Below are 18085 nucleotides of genomic sequence, written 5' to 3' on the forward strand. Positions count from 1 at the left end.
AATATGTCCTGTGCAGATTTTTCTACCTGCTATTTCTTAGTTTGAAACTCACTGCAAATAAATAATATTCATGCAAGAAAGAAAGATTACTCAGTCATGATTTTCAAACCAAAAAATACGGTGGGCTCTTGTGCAATCCAAACATGAGGATGAAAAATGAATGATTTTGATGCGGTTGATGGTTCAATGGCTTCTGTTTGAAAATTACAATTTCTTCAGTGCAAGAAAATCCTATCCTAGAAAAACGTAAATTACGTGAAAACGTTAAAAGCGGAAAATCCTGAGGAATTATAATGATAAAAAAATTGACAAGACGCCTGCACGCCTTTAATTGATTGATAGGTGCTTTGTTGAAAATTGGATCGAAGACATTTTTGTTCGTAACAAAGCAGGTACTTATATAGCTGTACCATACAAAGTTGAACGATTGAAAAACCAAAGCTCTTAATTGAAAATTGATTATTCGAATAAATCGTTTGTGAATAAAGAAATTCTCCTCGCTTGACACGAAATAAATGAATTTAGCATACAGCTTCGGTATAACGTACGCTGCTTTGTATATCGCACATTTTCCAAAGAATTTTCCCGTAAAATTAACACGTCAAACTTCTGGCGAAAATAACATTTAAATCTTCTGATGCGCGAAAAAACGTTTACGCATGTTGCGGCGGTGATCATCATCGCACGCACGCACGTATGAAAAAACAGACGCGCACACACACACGCACACACTTTATCGAAGAATAAAGAGTGAACGCGAGTGAAAAAAAAGTATAAAAAGCCAAAACATGATGAATTGCGATTCGGCTGGCGGCGCGGCAAAAACTAATGATTCAATTTTCCTGAATTGCGTCGGTCGGTCTGCGCGCGGGGGAGAGAGGCGGCTTTAAACGACGCACAAACATCAAATAATAATTCATTGAAACGACGGCGGCAGGGGGGAGCATCCTCGGCGCATATTCTAGCATAGCGTCGGCTGGCGCGAAACAGACACGAGCGTAGAGCGAGCGAACGAGCGAGCGAAATATAGTAATGGGATGCATCAAATAAGCCACAAATACGTCGACACTGGCGTTTATTCCCTGTCGTTTGCTCCATTAAAATATCAGCGTGGTATATACCGTATACACGTATATGTAGGCGAGTAGGAGGATGCGCCGCCGCTGCTCGAAACAGGCAGGCAGGCACACGTACACAGACAGGAGAGTACGTATATACCGCAGCTAGTTCCATATACACAAATATTATACGAGAGGCGAAAGCGGCCGCTACACATACACACAGTCGAGAGTAGAGGTGGTAGGCGTGTATCCCAGCAAAATAATCCTATAACTCACAAACTGCATGTGCGAGTTTCGTAGTGCTGCTGGCTGCTGGCTGCTAGTCGTAGTAGTAGTAGTCGTTGTTGGCAGTTTGCGGGTTATACGTACGTACGTACGTACGCGTTCACATCGTTCCGGGTTTGGTAGAAGAGAGAGAGTGAAAGAGGGTGGGTGGTGCGGTGGGTGCAGGAGAGCCGTGGGAGGCAAAAAAAAGTAAAGTAAAGTAAAAAAAAAGGAGAAGAAAATAAGGAGCAGCAACGTTGCTGCTGCTGTTTCGCCCCCTCCCGCCTCTTCCCGCACCTCAACTGCATTGCACACTGCACGCGCGCGCTGGGAGAGAGATGAGCACAAAAAGAGACGATAATAGACGTACATACTTGCGCCGTGTAGTAGATAGATAGACGTATAGATATATATTTAGGAAAAGTCGTCGTTCGGTGCACTGCTCGCACAAATCGTTTCGTGACTGCGTACGTACATATAGACCGGGCTATGCTACACACACGAAACGAGTTTATCGAGGTACGCACGACGCACCTTCGAAAGCGCAGAAGCAGCAAAGCCATACGTGTGAAAAAAGCTGTGTGTCTTATATAATATCGACGAAAGACAGAGAGAGAGATAGAGAGGCATCTTGTATGCTACATGTGTGCACAGAGCTCTACGTTCAGACACAGGAAAGAAGCAACTCGAGCTTGCAGCGGCAGCGGCATCAAACCCGCTTTTTTTTATACAATATACAGAGGCTTGAAGAGAGAGAGAGAGAGAGAGAGAAAGAGAGCTAAGGCGTGCATTAAGTATTCTTATAGAAGGTACGAATGCACACGTATATATATAAAATGCGCTTATCATTTAAAGAATCCGCGCGACTGTGCATATCAAGCAGGAGCGGGTGAGCTCTCTTCGAGGGAAGAAAGAGAGAGAGAGAGAGAGGCGATAAGCCCAGGCAGAGAGAAGATTTCCACTCGGGATTCGCGTGTCGACTCTTACTTCTTTTTCTTATAGCTCTCGATCTCGTCGATTTTGCTTTATGCTTCGCTTGCTGCTGCTGCTGCATGCCGACTGCAGTCCGGACGGCGACTTGGGCGGGGTGGGTGGTAAATGCCAAGGGTGTGATGCTGATCGAAAACCTCCTCCTTTTTCTTTTCGCTCGCTCTTTCTCGCATGCATTTCGCATTACCAGTGAGAAAAGGTATATCGATGCCTACTACTGCTGTATATACCACGCGGGCGCCTATATAATCCGAGTCTTCGAGTCATAGGTCACGCTGATTGTGCTGCTGCTGCAAAGCTTCGCCACACATACATACACACACACTAGCTTGGGGGAAATAGGTAGTTTTTTTTCTTCTTTTTCTTCTTCTTCTTCTTCTTCTTCTTCTTCTTCAGGGAATCGATATACGAAATCGATGAGGCACTCCACGCATTTTTGTACATACTCGACCCCGAGAAGCGATCAACGCGCGCGTTTCTATACACGATGCGGCCTATAGCGCAAGTTTTTTTACTTATATATTTTGTGTAGTGCTATGTGCTTTGTTGGATATCGGTTATTTATCATGTATATCGATTCCTACGTTTTTGCTACAACAAAAAGTATAGAGAGCTTGGCGAGAGATAAACCTCGAGCTGCGGGTAAATAAATGGGGCCACTTCTCAATGGGCGGATGGAGCGTGATTATGTGTTTTTTTGAAAATATTCCAATTTTTTCGATACAGAAAGCAAATATCGTTAACGATACCGTACAGGTTAACAAGTTTCGAATCAATTTACTACGCCAAGTTGAGTAATCTGCAATTCGACCCATTGAAATTTCATATTTCCTTTTTACGTCGAAAAGTAATTTTTTTATTTAGCCAATTTCAAAGACATTTTCGAATCCCCTTCTCTGTGACGCGGCTGCAGCGCGCTATATTCCGCACACATACAACCTCTTGAATGAAAATATTTTTTCACGAGTATAGACGTCGACGACGACGACGACGACGTATGCGCGCTTTTGGCTCTTACATCTATAGGCGGCATACGCGGGGCACATATATACCCCTCGGCTTTGAATTGGTTTTTGCGGTTCCAAAAGTGATGAGTGTCACATACATATATAAATTAATTTAAAAAAAAATGGGCTTAATTCATCAGTAAAAAGCTTTTTCCAATCCCGCAGAAAGTCTATAACTTGTTTTTTTTCGTCGATAGTGGTTGGCGTACGTACGTACGCGCGCGGATGTGATTCGCAGGATGCGAAAGAGAGTAATTATCACGCTCGCCCATCGTCGTCGTCGTCGTCGTCGTCGTCGTCGTCGCCCAGGAACCAATTCAATTTTTAACAGCTTTGATTACTTCCAACTTTTCAACGCTGCTGCGTTGATACACATCTTTTTCGCTCAGACATCACACTCGCGAGCAGCTGCGGCACCGGTGGCTGCAAAAAAAAGGGCTAGTGATTTTTTTTCTCTCTCCGTCAGCTGTACCGAAGAAAGAGAGTAAACTTCACACGCGAAAATGTATAAACTGACTGGCGATATAACTAGAGAGAGAGATTTCTGATGTTTCTTTTACCGCGAGGATTGCTCTTGTGCGGTGTGAATATATTTTACGCGTCACGTCATTCGCAGTTATGCGCATCGCTGCGCCTCGTCGTCGTCGTCGCCGTCGTCAGCGTTGACTCGTGTTGCTACTACTACTATCTAGATACAGCAATGTGTATGTGTGTGGCTTGCCGCACATCATGCACTCGCATTCCCCGCCGTTTTACTCTCAATTTTTCTTATATATACACTTTTATATTATGCACACAGCCGAGGCATTACGCAGCGGATACGAGAATAACACGCTAGACTATTACATCGTTCTTATGTACGCAATGAGAATACACATATTCAAACGTTTCGTTTTTATCATTGTTATTATTATTATTATATTCGCGAGAGGCAATAGCGTATTGAGATTCTTTTTTCGAATTTTCTATGTAGGAATCAACTTTTGAAATATGTATCAAGTATATGATGTATGATATGCGTATTCCAAGTTTATCAAAAAAATATAGGAAATATATATGAAAAATTCCATTGACGCATTTACGAAGTAACCTATACAGAGAATATTCTTACAACTTTATGGTTTTTTATGAAAAAGAACAAAGCTTCAAACTTCATTGAATAACGTTTAAAACTAACAGTATAGCTTTAATGCTGTGAAAAATTTTCATTTTTTTTCGCTGAATCGCGAAAGACCCTGAGAGTTATTTTTTTTTTATAAAAAAAGTTTGAAAAAAAATGAACAATAGGAAATTAATTCGTTAGAAGCGAAATTTGAAGCTAGCCGTGTTGTACAAATATCGACTTTTAATGGCCATGTTAATATTTTATATCAATTATTTTTTCAAATGCAAGCACACTCAATATTAAAATTCCATTCGGCTCTGTACAGCAAAAATACGATACTTAATCATAATTTCACACAGATTTTGCATTTCAATTGACACTTTTGACAAGGCTTCTGTGATGAAGCACGCCATATTTCTATGGTTATCGGATTCCAATTTCTTGAAATGTGTAAGAAGTTGATAGTTAAATCGTAAAAACGAAGTGAGCAATGAGTGTCGAAAGTATGCTTCCTTGAATCAGCAAGAAAATTTATCAAAAAATTAAGTAAAATTTTGTCGAAGTAACCGCTGTTTTTTACACAGCTGCTTATTGATTTAAAAAATGAGTTATATTTTTGTAGAATTATGCAAGGATCAATATTGTAGAATTCGCCTAGTATCGTTACTCTATTCATCATAATCAAAGATCTCATGTTTACTTTTGAGCTTTTGATCTCGCCAACAGATGGCGTATTGTAAATCCGCTAGTGGCAAAAATATTTACGATTTGCATATATAGCGAGTGGTTAAATTCAACTGGCTTTATGGTTCGTTTCAAATATCATGGCTTTTCCAGTAGTTGTAGAATTGATGAACTGTCTGGGTGAACTTTGACGGCGTGAGTCATGCAATTGTGTTCGGTTCTCTCATGCTCTTGGGGCAGCTTAGATTGACCGAAAAAAATATTTGTAGGTGTACTCGGTCAGTACCTATAAGGACGTACCAAATCACAGCGAATTGATCAACCCTTTGCCTCTCGAGATATACAATAAGCAGCCATAGTCCATAATTTATCGTGAAGGCCTCAGGGTGTGAACACCACCGAAATATATTAATACGTCGACTTTGTTCTAAATATAAACAAATAAATCAATTTTTATGCAAAAATGTAAATCGGAACGTGAATGTAGAAAATAGTCGTTGATCAACCGTGAAAATCAACGTTTTCCGAATGTTCAGCGAGAGACAACGCTATCAAGTTCAGAAATACTTTTCGATTCCATCAAGATGAAGTATTGTAAACTCGCAAGCATCGAAAAAGTTACCGATTAGTATATAATATGATCACTATTGAAAATTATTAGGCAATCGGTTCGCGAATTTTTCAACGTATCGTACATTTTTTCCAGTTTCTCAGGGACTTTAATTTAACGAGCAACTAATCGACTATATAGCTACTCTCGTATTTAGTACATAAAAAGCCCAGAGAGGTGTGTCGAGCAGATCTTCATAAAATAAGATTCCGAGCACGAATTTTCTTCCTTTCTCTCTCTCTCTCTCTCATTCTCGTGTCCATAAAAAAAGAGATGCGCCTCTCGGAGTTCGGAAAGAGAAAGACTAGCGTACGGCGCAGGAAGCTCGCAGTTATACGCGTGTATATATCCATTCCTATTTATATACACGCCGCATCAATCTCGCCCTTTTACGAGATAGAGAGCAGCAGCAGCAGCAGCAGCAAGAGAGATCGAGCAAGAATTCATTATAGCCATCGATTGTTTTATTTTTTTTACGCTGCTGTGTAGCAGTAGCAGCAGTAGCAGCAGTCTCGCTTCCTCCCGGTTTGTTCTAATGAAAGCTTTATCGATTTCTGTCTAGACAATGGGCGTCAAGAGCTTGCGCTACGCTCGGTCATCGGGCGCATAAAAGTTCCACATCCTCATTCAGAATCAGCGTGAATAGCGTATTATTATCTCTTTGGCCGTTAAATCGACAAGTTTTCATCACGTATTGTGTGTCTGCATGTGTATGTGTGTGTATAAGGAGATTTCGAGCGCGATGTAAAGCACATTGCGGAGAAAAAATCTTTTCTTTTTTTTTACTCTTCGATCGAAAAAATATGGGAAAACAATCATTCGGTCGAATAAATGTGAGCTTTTCTCATCGGCCTGTCGCATCGCGTGCAAGCTCTCTCTTGCATACATCTCGACGCAGCGGAGAATTTTGAGAATTTGAAAAAAAGAGCGATTTTTCATACTGGGATTTCGATTAGGATTTTTTCTCTCTCTCTCTCTCTCTCTCTCTCGAACATCGATAGATAGGATTTTCACTTTCTCGGGCTATAATAAAGCAGTCCCTTGGAATCATTGCTGCCTGATTGGTTTGCCAGGCGATGATGGTGGTGGTGGTGGTGGTTGCGAAAAAAGGCGTCGAAAGAAACGTTTCCCTAAAAAATTCAAAGAAAAGAAAGAAAGAAGAAGAAAAAAAAGTGCTGGGACAGCAGCACTAGAAAGTCAACCCATACATAGAGACAGACAGAGAGAGAGAGCGAGAGAGAAAGGAAAGAGGCAAGCGAGCGAGCCGAGTGACAGATAGAAAAGCTTTTGCCGAAGCTTCTAAGTATATAGAAGAAAAAGAAAGAAAGAAGCAGTAGAAGAAGAAGAAGAATCGTCGGAGCTTGCGGCGGCGCTTCTCTTTTCCCCGGGTTTAGTTTCTCCCAGCTAGAGAGAGAGTGAAGAGAGAAACTCTGCATTAGCCGGATCGCGCTAAGGCAAGTTACCCTAATTCGGAATTCTCCAGGACGCAGGCGAGCGAGCGAGATAGCTCTCTCTCTATGCTATGCTATGGCTATGGCTATGTCGTAGCAGTATAGGGCAAGAGAGAGAGAGAGAGAGAGAGGAGTGCACTGCTGAGAAATAGCCAACGAACTTGTGGCTTTACGCTCGGGCTGGTGCAACTGTGCAGCAGCTGCAGCAGCAGCAGCAGCTACCTACCAACGCTGCATTCCTTTGACAAGATCGTCGTCAGCGCCCGCCACTGCTGCTGCTTCATATATTCTCTTCTCAGCGTCAGCGGCGAGCTTAACCCGTAGTACTTGCGCGATAGTTGCACGCGGCATATCCTGAAGCTTCCTTCGCTCAGCTGCTGCGCTTATACATACGCACATGCACATCGCATACATCGTGTGTTGTATAGCCAGTGCAGACCCCTAAAGCAGATCCGTATAGTAGCTCGTGTAACTAGCTGTGCAGTGTGCAGCACAGCTGAGAGAATGAGAGGGAAATTGGTTTTGGGGATAGATGCAGAGTAAAAAGCTCTCTCTATATATACTTTCTCAAAGTTTGGACCCGTTGCAAAGTCAGAAATTTTACACTCCCGGCACGGGGAGATCCCAAAAATTTTTTACCCCCTTTTTATTTTCCGCGCACATTACGCGCATCAAAGTACGCGGCAGTTTTCATTCAACGTCGATGTGCCGAGAGCTCAAACTTCCTCGGCTTCTGGTCCTACATAGCTTCTTCTTACTTATACTTCTTCTATTGGCTGCAAAAGACGTTCTCGCAAGCTCGCAAGCTCTTGCGCGATTCGGTCCTATAATTATATCAATTTCTTCCCTCTCTAGCTTACTTACCTACTACCCACCTACTAACGCCGCTGCGAGTATTCAAGACTTTTTATATACTGAATGAGCGCGCTAGCTCATAACTCGCGCGCGCGCGCGCTGTTCATCAACTCGGCTGGCTGTGTGCAGTCTTGAATTTTGCTTCTTCTCTGTGCTTGCAAGCTTCAAAGTTTTTACCCAAAAGCCCCTGCACCTTCCTTTTGGAAAATCCACGCATGAATGCAGCCAACCTCTCGCTCTCTTTTTGATGCTTGCTTTTAAAATTTAAGAGGAAGAAGAAAATATTTTTAAAAGAGTATTTCTCAGTTTCAAATTAGGTTTCTAATTTTTTTTCTTTTTTTTTGGAGCGATGATTAATATTATTTCATACAATTTGATATTTTTAGTTAACTTTTCTTTCTCTCGGTACAAAAATTGATGAATAAACTTGCGCACGCACGCAGCTCTCGAATATCGATGATAAAAGTATGGTCGCGTCGAGGATATCGAAAAGAAGAAAAATGAAAAAAAAGAAACAAAAATAAATTAGAGCGCTGCGAGTCTTGGGGCGAGCCGATGCAATTTACGTATACAAGCCACGTCGCTCGCGCACAATAGAGATAGAAATAAAAAGTAGCGAGCTAGTATCTAGCAGTCGAGGTGGAGGAGGAGGAGGATCGAAATGAAAGCTACACCGGCTGCGAAACGGCTGCAGCAGCTACACCGACAACAACAGCATCGGCAGCACCAGCAAGTGCAGCGGCAGCAGCAGCATATAGTGAACATCTTGAATGTACATTTAGAATGTAATTGCCGAAGAGCTCGAATGAAGCAGCTGATGGTAATTTAGCTCGGCGATGTATATAGAGTCTCACGCTCAGAAAGTGAAAGAGAGAGAAAAAGATCAGTGTGACGCTGGCGTGTAAGGGTTTTCTCGAAGGCATTCTCTTTCTATCTCTCATTTTCTACACTTACACATGCACACGGCGCTTACACAGCGGCTGGTGGCAGGAGAAGCCCCCAACTTTTCGATCGTAATCGAGTCAACGAAGAGAGGAGCTTTTCTCTCTCTCCATCGTCTCATCTCTCGCCTTGTCTCTTTCTCGCTCTCTTTCTCTCTGTCTCAGCACTTTAATCCACGAGCCTTATAGTAGCAGCGCGCAGCAGCACACGCGTTCTCTATACTGGCATGTGTGTGCTCGGGAAAATTGGCAGTAGATATGACCTTTGCTCCGCTTGGAAAGCCAATTACATCTCGTCGATTTAGACTCGAGCTCTATATTGGAGCAGCAGCAGCAGCGGCGGGTGGGTGGCAAGTGTTAGGAGCGGTGGTTACTTTTTTCCTTCTTCTTTTACAATTATATAAAATATCAAAATATAAAAAGACGTCGCTACTATACTGCCGAGAGGACTCGAAAGATTTTGATGTTTCGAAAATTTGGAACTTACAAAGTGGTTTACGTACTTTAAATTTGGTTCTCATATATATCTGTGGTGGAAAGGCATAACGACTTAAGTCCATTTTTTTGAAAATCGATTTTATGATGAAAAACGTCTATATTTAGTGTCTATTTTAATGTACAAGGGTCAGAATAGACGAATAGAGCGTCTAGCGTTAGTTGCAGCATCGTGCATAACGACTCAAGTCCATTTCGCGAAGACTGGGGAAAGGCAAAACGACTTAAGTCCACCCTTGCGAGTTTCAAAATGCTATAGAGAGTCTAATTTTATTTGAAAATGAAAAAAAATGATATTATTATAGCTCCACACTCTTCGAATGTTGTGAATTATACTATATGATTGTTACATTTGATACGCGAGGGGCCATTTTCTCGATTTTCAGTTTGGCCTTTTTTCGTTGCAAGATTTGAGATCTGACGGCAGTATAACGTTAAATGAGCTATCTTATCAATGTAAAATCATTAAATGAGGTTGTGCGAACAAACTGCGCGAAATTATCGATATTGAAAAAAGTGTGACCGCCAAAAGTGGACTTAAGTGCAAACCGTGGAAAAACAAAACGACTTAAGTCCATATTTTTTGCTCCCTATCATCGCTATGATGGGCCTTTCAATTTCATAAGTACATAGTTGAAAAGCTACCTCATAGTAGCTTAAAACATCATAGGTTCAGACCTCAACTCGTCCGCGTCTAGTTAGGCTGGCACAATCAACTTAAAACGCGTTTTTCTCGAAAACACGAAAAATGGACTTAAGTCGTTATGCCTTTCCACCACAGATATTTATATGATATTGACCACAAGTATTTTGCGAGTTTTGCTAAAAATGCATGTTCGCCATCTATTAGCGATTAATCAATCTCAATAATATCTCAAGTTTTACTGTTCAACTTAGTAATTTTTCAAAGAGGTTTGTTTTCTGTTATATTTAACACAGTAATCTATAACCTTCTATGGAAAATTACCAAATTGTATAGCAAAAATTGAATTGTTATTTAGATTGATCAATCGCCAATAGATGGTGAACATTGATTTTGAGTAAAACTCACGAAATACTTTTCTGTAAATACCATATATGAGAATAGAACCATCTCTATCCTCTAAACTTTTTGGTCTGAATAAACTTGATATCGCGCGCGCGAGAATAAAATAGAATAAAAATATAAAAATAACGCGAAAATAACACAATACTTCGTTATACATTTGATGGCTGGGCAATGCGAAAGTTGGTTCATATATATGGGAGAGTGAGGCGTATCCTCTCAGCCGTAAATCGATATGTTTACATTTATTGAGCCGCTGCAGTTGCTGCTGCTGCCTTGAATGCTGCACAGTGCACAATGCATCGACGCGTTTAGCAGCAGCGGCGCGCGAAAACGGCCTATACGCCAATTCCCCAAGCGCGTTTCGACCATTATTTTATTCATAACTTTTGAAATCGACCGAGCAGTCTCTCTCGCTCTCGGTAGCAGCACTGCGATTGAAGAAAAATATGAGCAATATTACCTCAAAATTGGCGGGTTAATTGCGTCGAGCTCGCGGTTAAACGTAGAATAACTGCGAATATCAATGCGACGAATTTTTCTATTTATGTTTTTCGATAATTTATTGTAACAAAAATAAACAGATCCGAAAAAAGATCAAAAGGGCAATAAACTATCAGAAATATTAACCTGTCATTCAATCTCAATTGAGTCTAAACGACATATTTGTTGAAAATTAGTCCTCTATCGAGAAAAAAACCGCAAACACCGACGCGTGCCCTCTTTCTAAGTCGTGCGACATATTTAGTTAAAAAGCCGCGCTTTTAATGCACACAGCAGCAGTGGAAGCCAAAGGCGATCCGCGCTTTGATGATGCGCCTAAGCGCAAGCGCCAAACACTATACTTATAGCTGAATTATGAAATGAATCAGCTGCTGAATCGCAGCTGTATACGTCGGCCGTACGCTGCGGAGAGAATCGCACCCCCCGCATGGCTCGACTTCTTGAGCTACAGAGAGAGATCTTTTTTCTTCTTCTTCTTCTTCTTACTTCTTCTTCTTCTTCTTTATACTCTACGCGATATATATTACATATAACTCTCTACTGCTACCTACCGACCACCCACTATACGGCTCCTGGAAAGCACACGCTCGAATCTCTCTCTATATATATACAACACGTTTCTAGTATAGAACCTTTATATTCTCATGATTACCAGTAAGCTCGTTGCTGCTCCGGCAGACTTTCTTTCGCTCGTCTCGAGCTCCAGCAATAATCGCTTAGTTTTACTCGCTCCCGATAGTCCGAATGGGTCTGACTTAATTGCACGGTGTGCGCGGCAGCAGCAGCAGTAGTGGAGCTCTGAGCTCGACGTGGCTATATAACCCGAATCAATGCGTCAGTTAGTTCCACTTTTCCTTCGACATTTGCACATGCGGAGGGGGATATAAGGTCCGTATAATACAGAAGGAGAACGAACGAAAAAAAAAAAATAAGAAGAAGAAGGAAAAAAAGAAGAGAGAGAGAGAGTTAAAAACTCAATCGAAGTATGCTGCTACTGCGCTTGTGATCAATTTTCGCGGAGCAGTAAAAATAACTATACTTCACTTACGTTTAACTTCCAATTAAAATATTTGATTATATACCATAAATTTGTGCGAGCTGCGCTGCGCGCGTGGCGAACTTTGTCCTAGTTTTGCATGTTCTGCTTGGCCGTCGTTAGATTATCCTTTCTTTTTTTTTTTTGCTCAACACGACTACCACTGCTACTACGACTACTACTTGCAAGCACAACTTTTTTCATTTTTCTAGTTTTAGCGTTACACGCGCCGGTGTACACGTGAAAAAAATGAGATTTGTGTAAGCCAACACGGCTACTACTTGCTGCTACTCCTGCTGGCTGCTTTTAACTATTATAATTGACTAATATACCATCGAGGCTCGTCTTAATCGTGACTTTGTGCGCGCAAAAGGCATCAAAGTTCCTTCCTCGCCCGACTTGAAATATACATTAAACGAAACGTAAACGGAATCAATGATGAACAGGCAGTTGATCGCATAGTGCTGTATACGTAATATGGTTGAGCTAACTTGAATACACGACGTCGACTACAGACGATGCGAACGTCATGAATCACGATCCGTCCTTGCCGAAAGTTCGCTTCATTTGCTCCATTAAAAATTTCGTGAATTCGACAAAAAAAAATAATAATAAAAAGGAAAAGAAAAAAAAAGTTCGTGCGCGCCTCGAGAACTACTTGTTCATTCTGCGCTCAGCAGAATTATACATAAGTACGATTTCGTTTCAACGGCTGCACTGAGAAATTCTGCTGCACGTGCCTCTCTATTTCTCTCTCTCGCGCCTGTGAATTTCACCATCTTTAATATGTAACATTAACTGTGTGTGTGCCTGCGTGCTTCATTCCTTCACCTACATAGACCCGCGCGCGTTTATAGAAGCGATGGTGTCGATGAGGTCAACTGTGCAGGGGTATTGATTTCATTGGCTCCGGGGCTCTCTCTCACGGCTCTTTTTCTCAATCCCGCGGCCTTATCCTTTCGAGTATACTTTTATTTTCTTCCACATTCTTTCGAGCTCGCTTTCTCTCTCTCTCTCTCTCTTTTGGTACGAGCGTGGCCTACGATTCAAAGCGGTTATTACAGTACTCGTTGAAGTAAGCTTCAACGAGTTTGAATGAAAATTTAAACATACAGTATTATCTATTCCAAAATAAATTATGCAATGTTCAAATGGTCACTTATACAACTATTTTGACTTTACCACTTGCAGATTTTCAAAATTGAAGTACTCGCCATCTAGTGGCGAAGGCTTGAAGTGGTCTTACCGTATTCGAACTGGCCGCATGTTTTGAAACAACAAAATTGTCGTTCATAGGTCATTTAAAATACAATTGATTGTAATTTAAATTGTAACACTTTAAATATCTATTTTCTGAACCTTCGATCACTACTAATGTTGACGATATTTATCCATTAAGCATCATTTCAACTAAGCAGGTTCCTCGCCCGCGCCCCATTCGAACTAAATTGTGCCGAGAGAAAAAAAAGAGAGAGAAGGAAAGAGCTCGAGCTAGAGGAAAAGGAGTCAAGCTGATAAACTGAGAGAATTATCTTGTCAAGCGTCGACTCTCTCTCTCTCTCTTGAATCAAGCATTCAGTACGTCCTTTCTAATGGATTTGTCAATGATCTCTTGAAACTTCGATCGTCCTATCGATATACAATATGCAGTTTCTCCTGATAGTGGTAGTAGTATACGTGCTCTCAGCTCGCTCGGCTCTCCATGCTTAGAGTGTAAAACTAATTTTATCGAGATAAATATCGGCCGCCCCGAGTAGTAGTAGTAGTAGTAGTAGTACAGGGGAAAACATTTTTCTGCTCTGGTTTCTTCTCTCTCTCCCTCTCTCTCTCTCTCTCGAATACATCTGCTTTCTCCTCGCCTTTATCACTGTTCGTTCGCTTTTGCCCTCTTGCTTGGGAAAATTTCTGCGCTATACACCGCTGCTGTTGTAATCGCAATGCGGATTTCTCCATTTGCATATTATTGAATATATTGTTTGCGCATCTCTCTCTCCAGCATAACCGCTGGTAAATAGCCCTCTTCTTCTTCTTCCTTCTGTACAATAATATTTTTAGGTTGCTCACAACGCGCCGGTTCATAGTGCGACTTTCACATCGAACGCTTGAATTCGAGTTTATTGAAGTCAGCAAACGAACCGAACGCGAACGAATGAATATGCATTTGCGCTCGGCTCGTTTCTTGCGCTTCACGATCCGCGGGATAAAGGCATTTATTTAATGAACTCGAGCGCGAACCCGTACAAGCTGCCACGCGCGCGAGTTTATTATATACACGGCGTGGAGCGTTTAAAGGCCAGAAGGTGAACTTTATTAACGAACTAATTAACGTTTAAATCATAAAGTACAATTCAATGCACATACAAATACTGCGCTTTATACGGTATAAACCTGATAGAAATGTTACACTCTCTGTTGCAGAGCTGCTGCGCCGGCCTCTTCTGCTGGCTGTGCGGTGGTATCATCAAAGATCGGGCGGAAATAAGCCGGTAATCATCTGGGCAGTAAAAAAAACACATTTCCATTGGTGGTGCAGTTCTTTGGAGTGTGCTGTGGCAAGCGGCGTCGGCTTGAAGCGAAAAGGATAAAAAGAGATAGAGAGATAGAAAGAAGCAGCATATATACATGCAGAAGCAGTAGCATCAACAGCATGACACAGATATTCAAGCATCAGCGGGTTTTCACCGCATCAAAGCTGCCACCGGCTAAACCGATAGCTGGCCAATCAAAGCTGCATCAGTGCCTATCGGACTTTTACGAGTAAAAGCTCTCTTCTCTCTCGACCATCTAGTTCTGTGTCTGTGCGTGTGTGTGTGTGTGTGTGTGTGTGCCCTCTGACCTCTCTGTCCGCCACCGCCACCACCTCCGCCTCCCCCGAAGCATCATCCTCCCCTGCCCTCCTCCATGACGTGCAAACCGATTGCTCAGTCAAGATAAAACTCTGTGCGTACAGATATATACTTTGTCACTGCTCGAAACAAAAAAAAATAGCAAAAAAAGACGACGAAAATCGCTGCAGGAAGATAGAAGGGCGAGTAGAGAGAGAGATCGCGAAGGGATCAGTTATGCATTGATGTAGCGGCGGCGGCGGCGGGCGCTCAGAGTAGTGCCAAATGCGATCTGCAGTTTGCCCAGCGGGACCAGCGAACAGCGGCAAACGAAGTTGAGCGCGCGTTTTATTTCGCGACTATATATATACCAGTCAGCCACCACCGACCGAGCTAGCTACTGTAGAGAAAATAAGAGCAAGAGCCAATTGGCCCGCAGCACATTCGCTTAAAATGTAAGAGGCGTAAGACCATCGCCTCGAAGCTCTCGTTGTTCCGATCCTCGTCTCTCGAGCTCGACTCCTCTCTCTATCCTATTTATACCTTGGTTTTTCCGGGGAGTCGTGTGTATAGATATAGATATGTGCTGAGCTTTCTCCCGACCCTCGGTACAAATACACGTATACGCACGAACGGACACAGACAGACAGACAGACAGATAGACGCTGAGTCGCGGCAAGTGGGACTACTACTACAACCACGGCGTCTTTATTTACCAATGGGGCTGCAAATATCTTCGGTTGTTCTACTTCGTGGCCGCAGCGTAGTGCGTACGATATTCCTCGGGGCTGACTGTGGCGCTGACTCGAACTACTTCTACTACCAGTGAACAGTGTCGCGATTGCGTCAGACCAACGGTCTTTATTCTTCTCATTGACTTTGGTGAGACATGCCACGTACGCACACGGATGGTGTCAGTGTCGTTGTGTTAATATATAAGTGATCGCCGTTGAAAATATATATATATATATAAGTGTGGAGTGCGCGTGGTGAAATTCAATCCGTGTCTGTGACTCGTGCTGCGATCACCACAGTCATAGATCTATCGCATACATCCGCAAGGCTCTCACGAACATATTACAAACAGTATCGTCAACGATATCATCATCATGATCATGAAGGAGAGTCGTCGTCGAAGGTGCTTGAGCGTCGTTTGGTCGCTGATAGCCCTACTGTCGTATCAATCAGGTGAGTGCCAACGACGATTTTTTATTTTTTTTTTCACTTTGATAATACAGAGCGATGCGAAATTCGTGTCTCTCTCTCGCTTTTTTTTCACCTGTACCGGACGCGTAAAATTTATACATTCTCACCATTTTTGCGGGTGTATGCGCGATCATTCATTTAGAGAAAGGTCGCGCGCGCGTGTCGATTGTGCACCATGCGACTATAACAGCGCGAATGTGCTTTACTTCCAGAGTCGAGCTAGAGAGGAGGTGCATATCCCATTTAGCCCATAAAACTCTCGGCTCGTTTTCGCGCACAACAGAGCCTCGTTGTGTGTATATCTATTTTCGCGCGCGCAGCGAGTTACATTGTTTTCCGTGCTCGCGTCCCATAAATCATACTTATACCCCTTTATTCGGCTGAATCAATCAGATACTTTTTTTTTGTCGGGCCCGAGGTACACACATCGCGATTATACGAATATTCACTGCGAATTATATTTACGAGAATTATAGTCTGTATTTTTGTGCAGTGTCGCATCCGCGCGCGAATGTATACACGTTCATTTTTATATGTATGAAAAAAACAGGGCAGGCGAGCTTCGTATAATCATTATTTCCCGTCAACTTTTTAACCGTGTATATATATCTGAAACGTTTGCCGCGCATTGTTTCACGCGGGCGCATGAAAAGAAAGAATTTTAAGCCGTAAAAGGCTATAGATTTCGAAAGCTCGGGGAAAAAAAGGATTTTTTTCACCAACTCTCCAAAGTTATATACTCTTATATGATTTATAGCACTTATCAAAGTCGAACATTTTACAACAATTGAAATTTACAGAAAAATGGCGAGTCGCTCATCGCGCAACTGACACACACATTTATACATTCAATTAACAAAGTGCATCGCGTTGCGCTCGCTAGGGGTAGCATGGCAGTTTTTTTTCCTCACAACTCTCACTCAGTCTCTCTCGACCCGTATATAGATATGTCATCCGAAAATCGCGCGCGCGCGAATATATATACACCCCCGCAGCCGTCAAGCCAATTTCTCGTGGGACCTTCATTTTGCCCCTCGCTGCTGCTGCTGCTTTTTTCTGCTGCTCTCAAAAGAAAAGGATGAGCAGAGAGAGAGCAAGTTGCACTGCTCTCCACCGCCAGCACCATCGCGCGCGCGCGCGGTCTCATGTGGCTCGAAGGGGGAACGAGTCATACAGCTCACAGCAGCAACACACACACAAAACGTGAATGAGAAATAAAGCAAAGAAATTTTCTGGGAAATTTAATTCGCCGTGCATAATCCTGTTATTTTAATTACTTTGTGCTCCGGATAGTAGCCGAGGCATCTCTGTGTGTGTAAGTGTACGTGTCGTATACGCTCGAGACGTACACACACTGCTTCAGCAGCAGCAGCAGCAACGAGCGAAAATGAGAATTCATCTAATTTAACAAGTCCTCACGGTTATACCGTCGAAAAATGTTTTCTTTCGTACGTATCATGCAGCATCGTACTTTTGGTAGCGTCATCGCGGAATCGAGAAAGCTTCATAATGCGCGCACGGAGTTATGAACGCACGAGCTTGCGTATACACGTACGTGATCGCTTTTAATAATATGCGTGTATTGTGCATTGCACGCGGAAAATCAATTACTTTCATCATCCCCGCGTATTCCATTGTGCCGTGCAATAAGAGTAATTTGTTCTGCTGGCTGCGCTGGAACCTATTGAATTTGCACACGTGCGCGCGCGATTTTTGCGAATCAAACAACAAAGCTGCGTACGAACGCGAGTCTCGGTTATTACGCGCGCGCGAGGAGAGACAGATCAATAATTAATTTTCTGTCGGATCGCGCACTCACGCACATTCCTCGCATTATATGGTATAAAAAAATGAAGCGAGGGGGTAGTGTGCAAGCCCCGCAGGCGCTTACACACTTGTACACTCGTAAACAGCTGCTGCTGGCACACATTCTTATTTTTTCTTTTGCAACTTATGTACGTACGTAATAAAATATACATAGCGAGGGGCGATAAATATTAATTATG

General features: G+C 42.5%; 1 protein-coding gene across 1 annotated transcript in view; it reads left to right on the forward strand.

The window, feature by feature from the left end:
* LOC106655267 (limbic system-associated membrane protein-like) overlaps window positions 1-18085 on the forward strand; it is a 157415-nt gene that overhangs the window by 3860 nt on the left and 135470 nt on the right. The window contains exon 2 of the mRNA XM_023463436.1: window positions 14467-16061. Coding sequence (XP_023319204.1) covers window positions 15983-16061 — 79 coding nt within the window. The 5' untranslated portion in view covers window positions 14467-15982. The remainder of the gene's footprint in view (window positions 1-14466; window positions 16062-18085) is intronic.

This window comes from Trichogramma pretiosum, unplaced genomic scaffold, assembly GCF_000599845.2.
Source record: "Trichogramma pretiosum strain Unisexual culture from Peru unplaced genomic scaffold, Tpre_2.0 scaffold91, whole genome shotgun sequence".
Taxonomy (NCBI): Eukaryota; Metazoa; Arthropoda; class Insecta; order Hymenoptera; family Trichogrammatidae; genus Trichogramma; species Trichogramma pretiosum.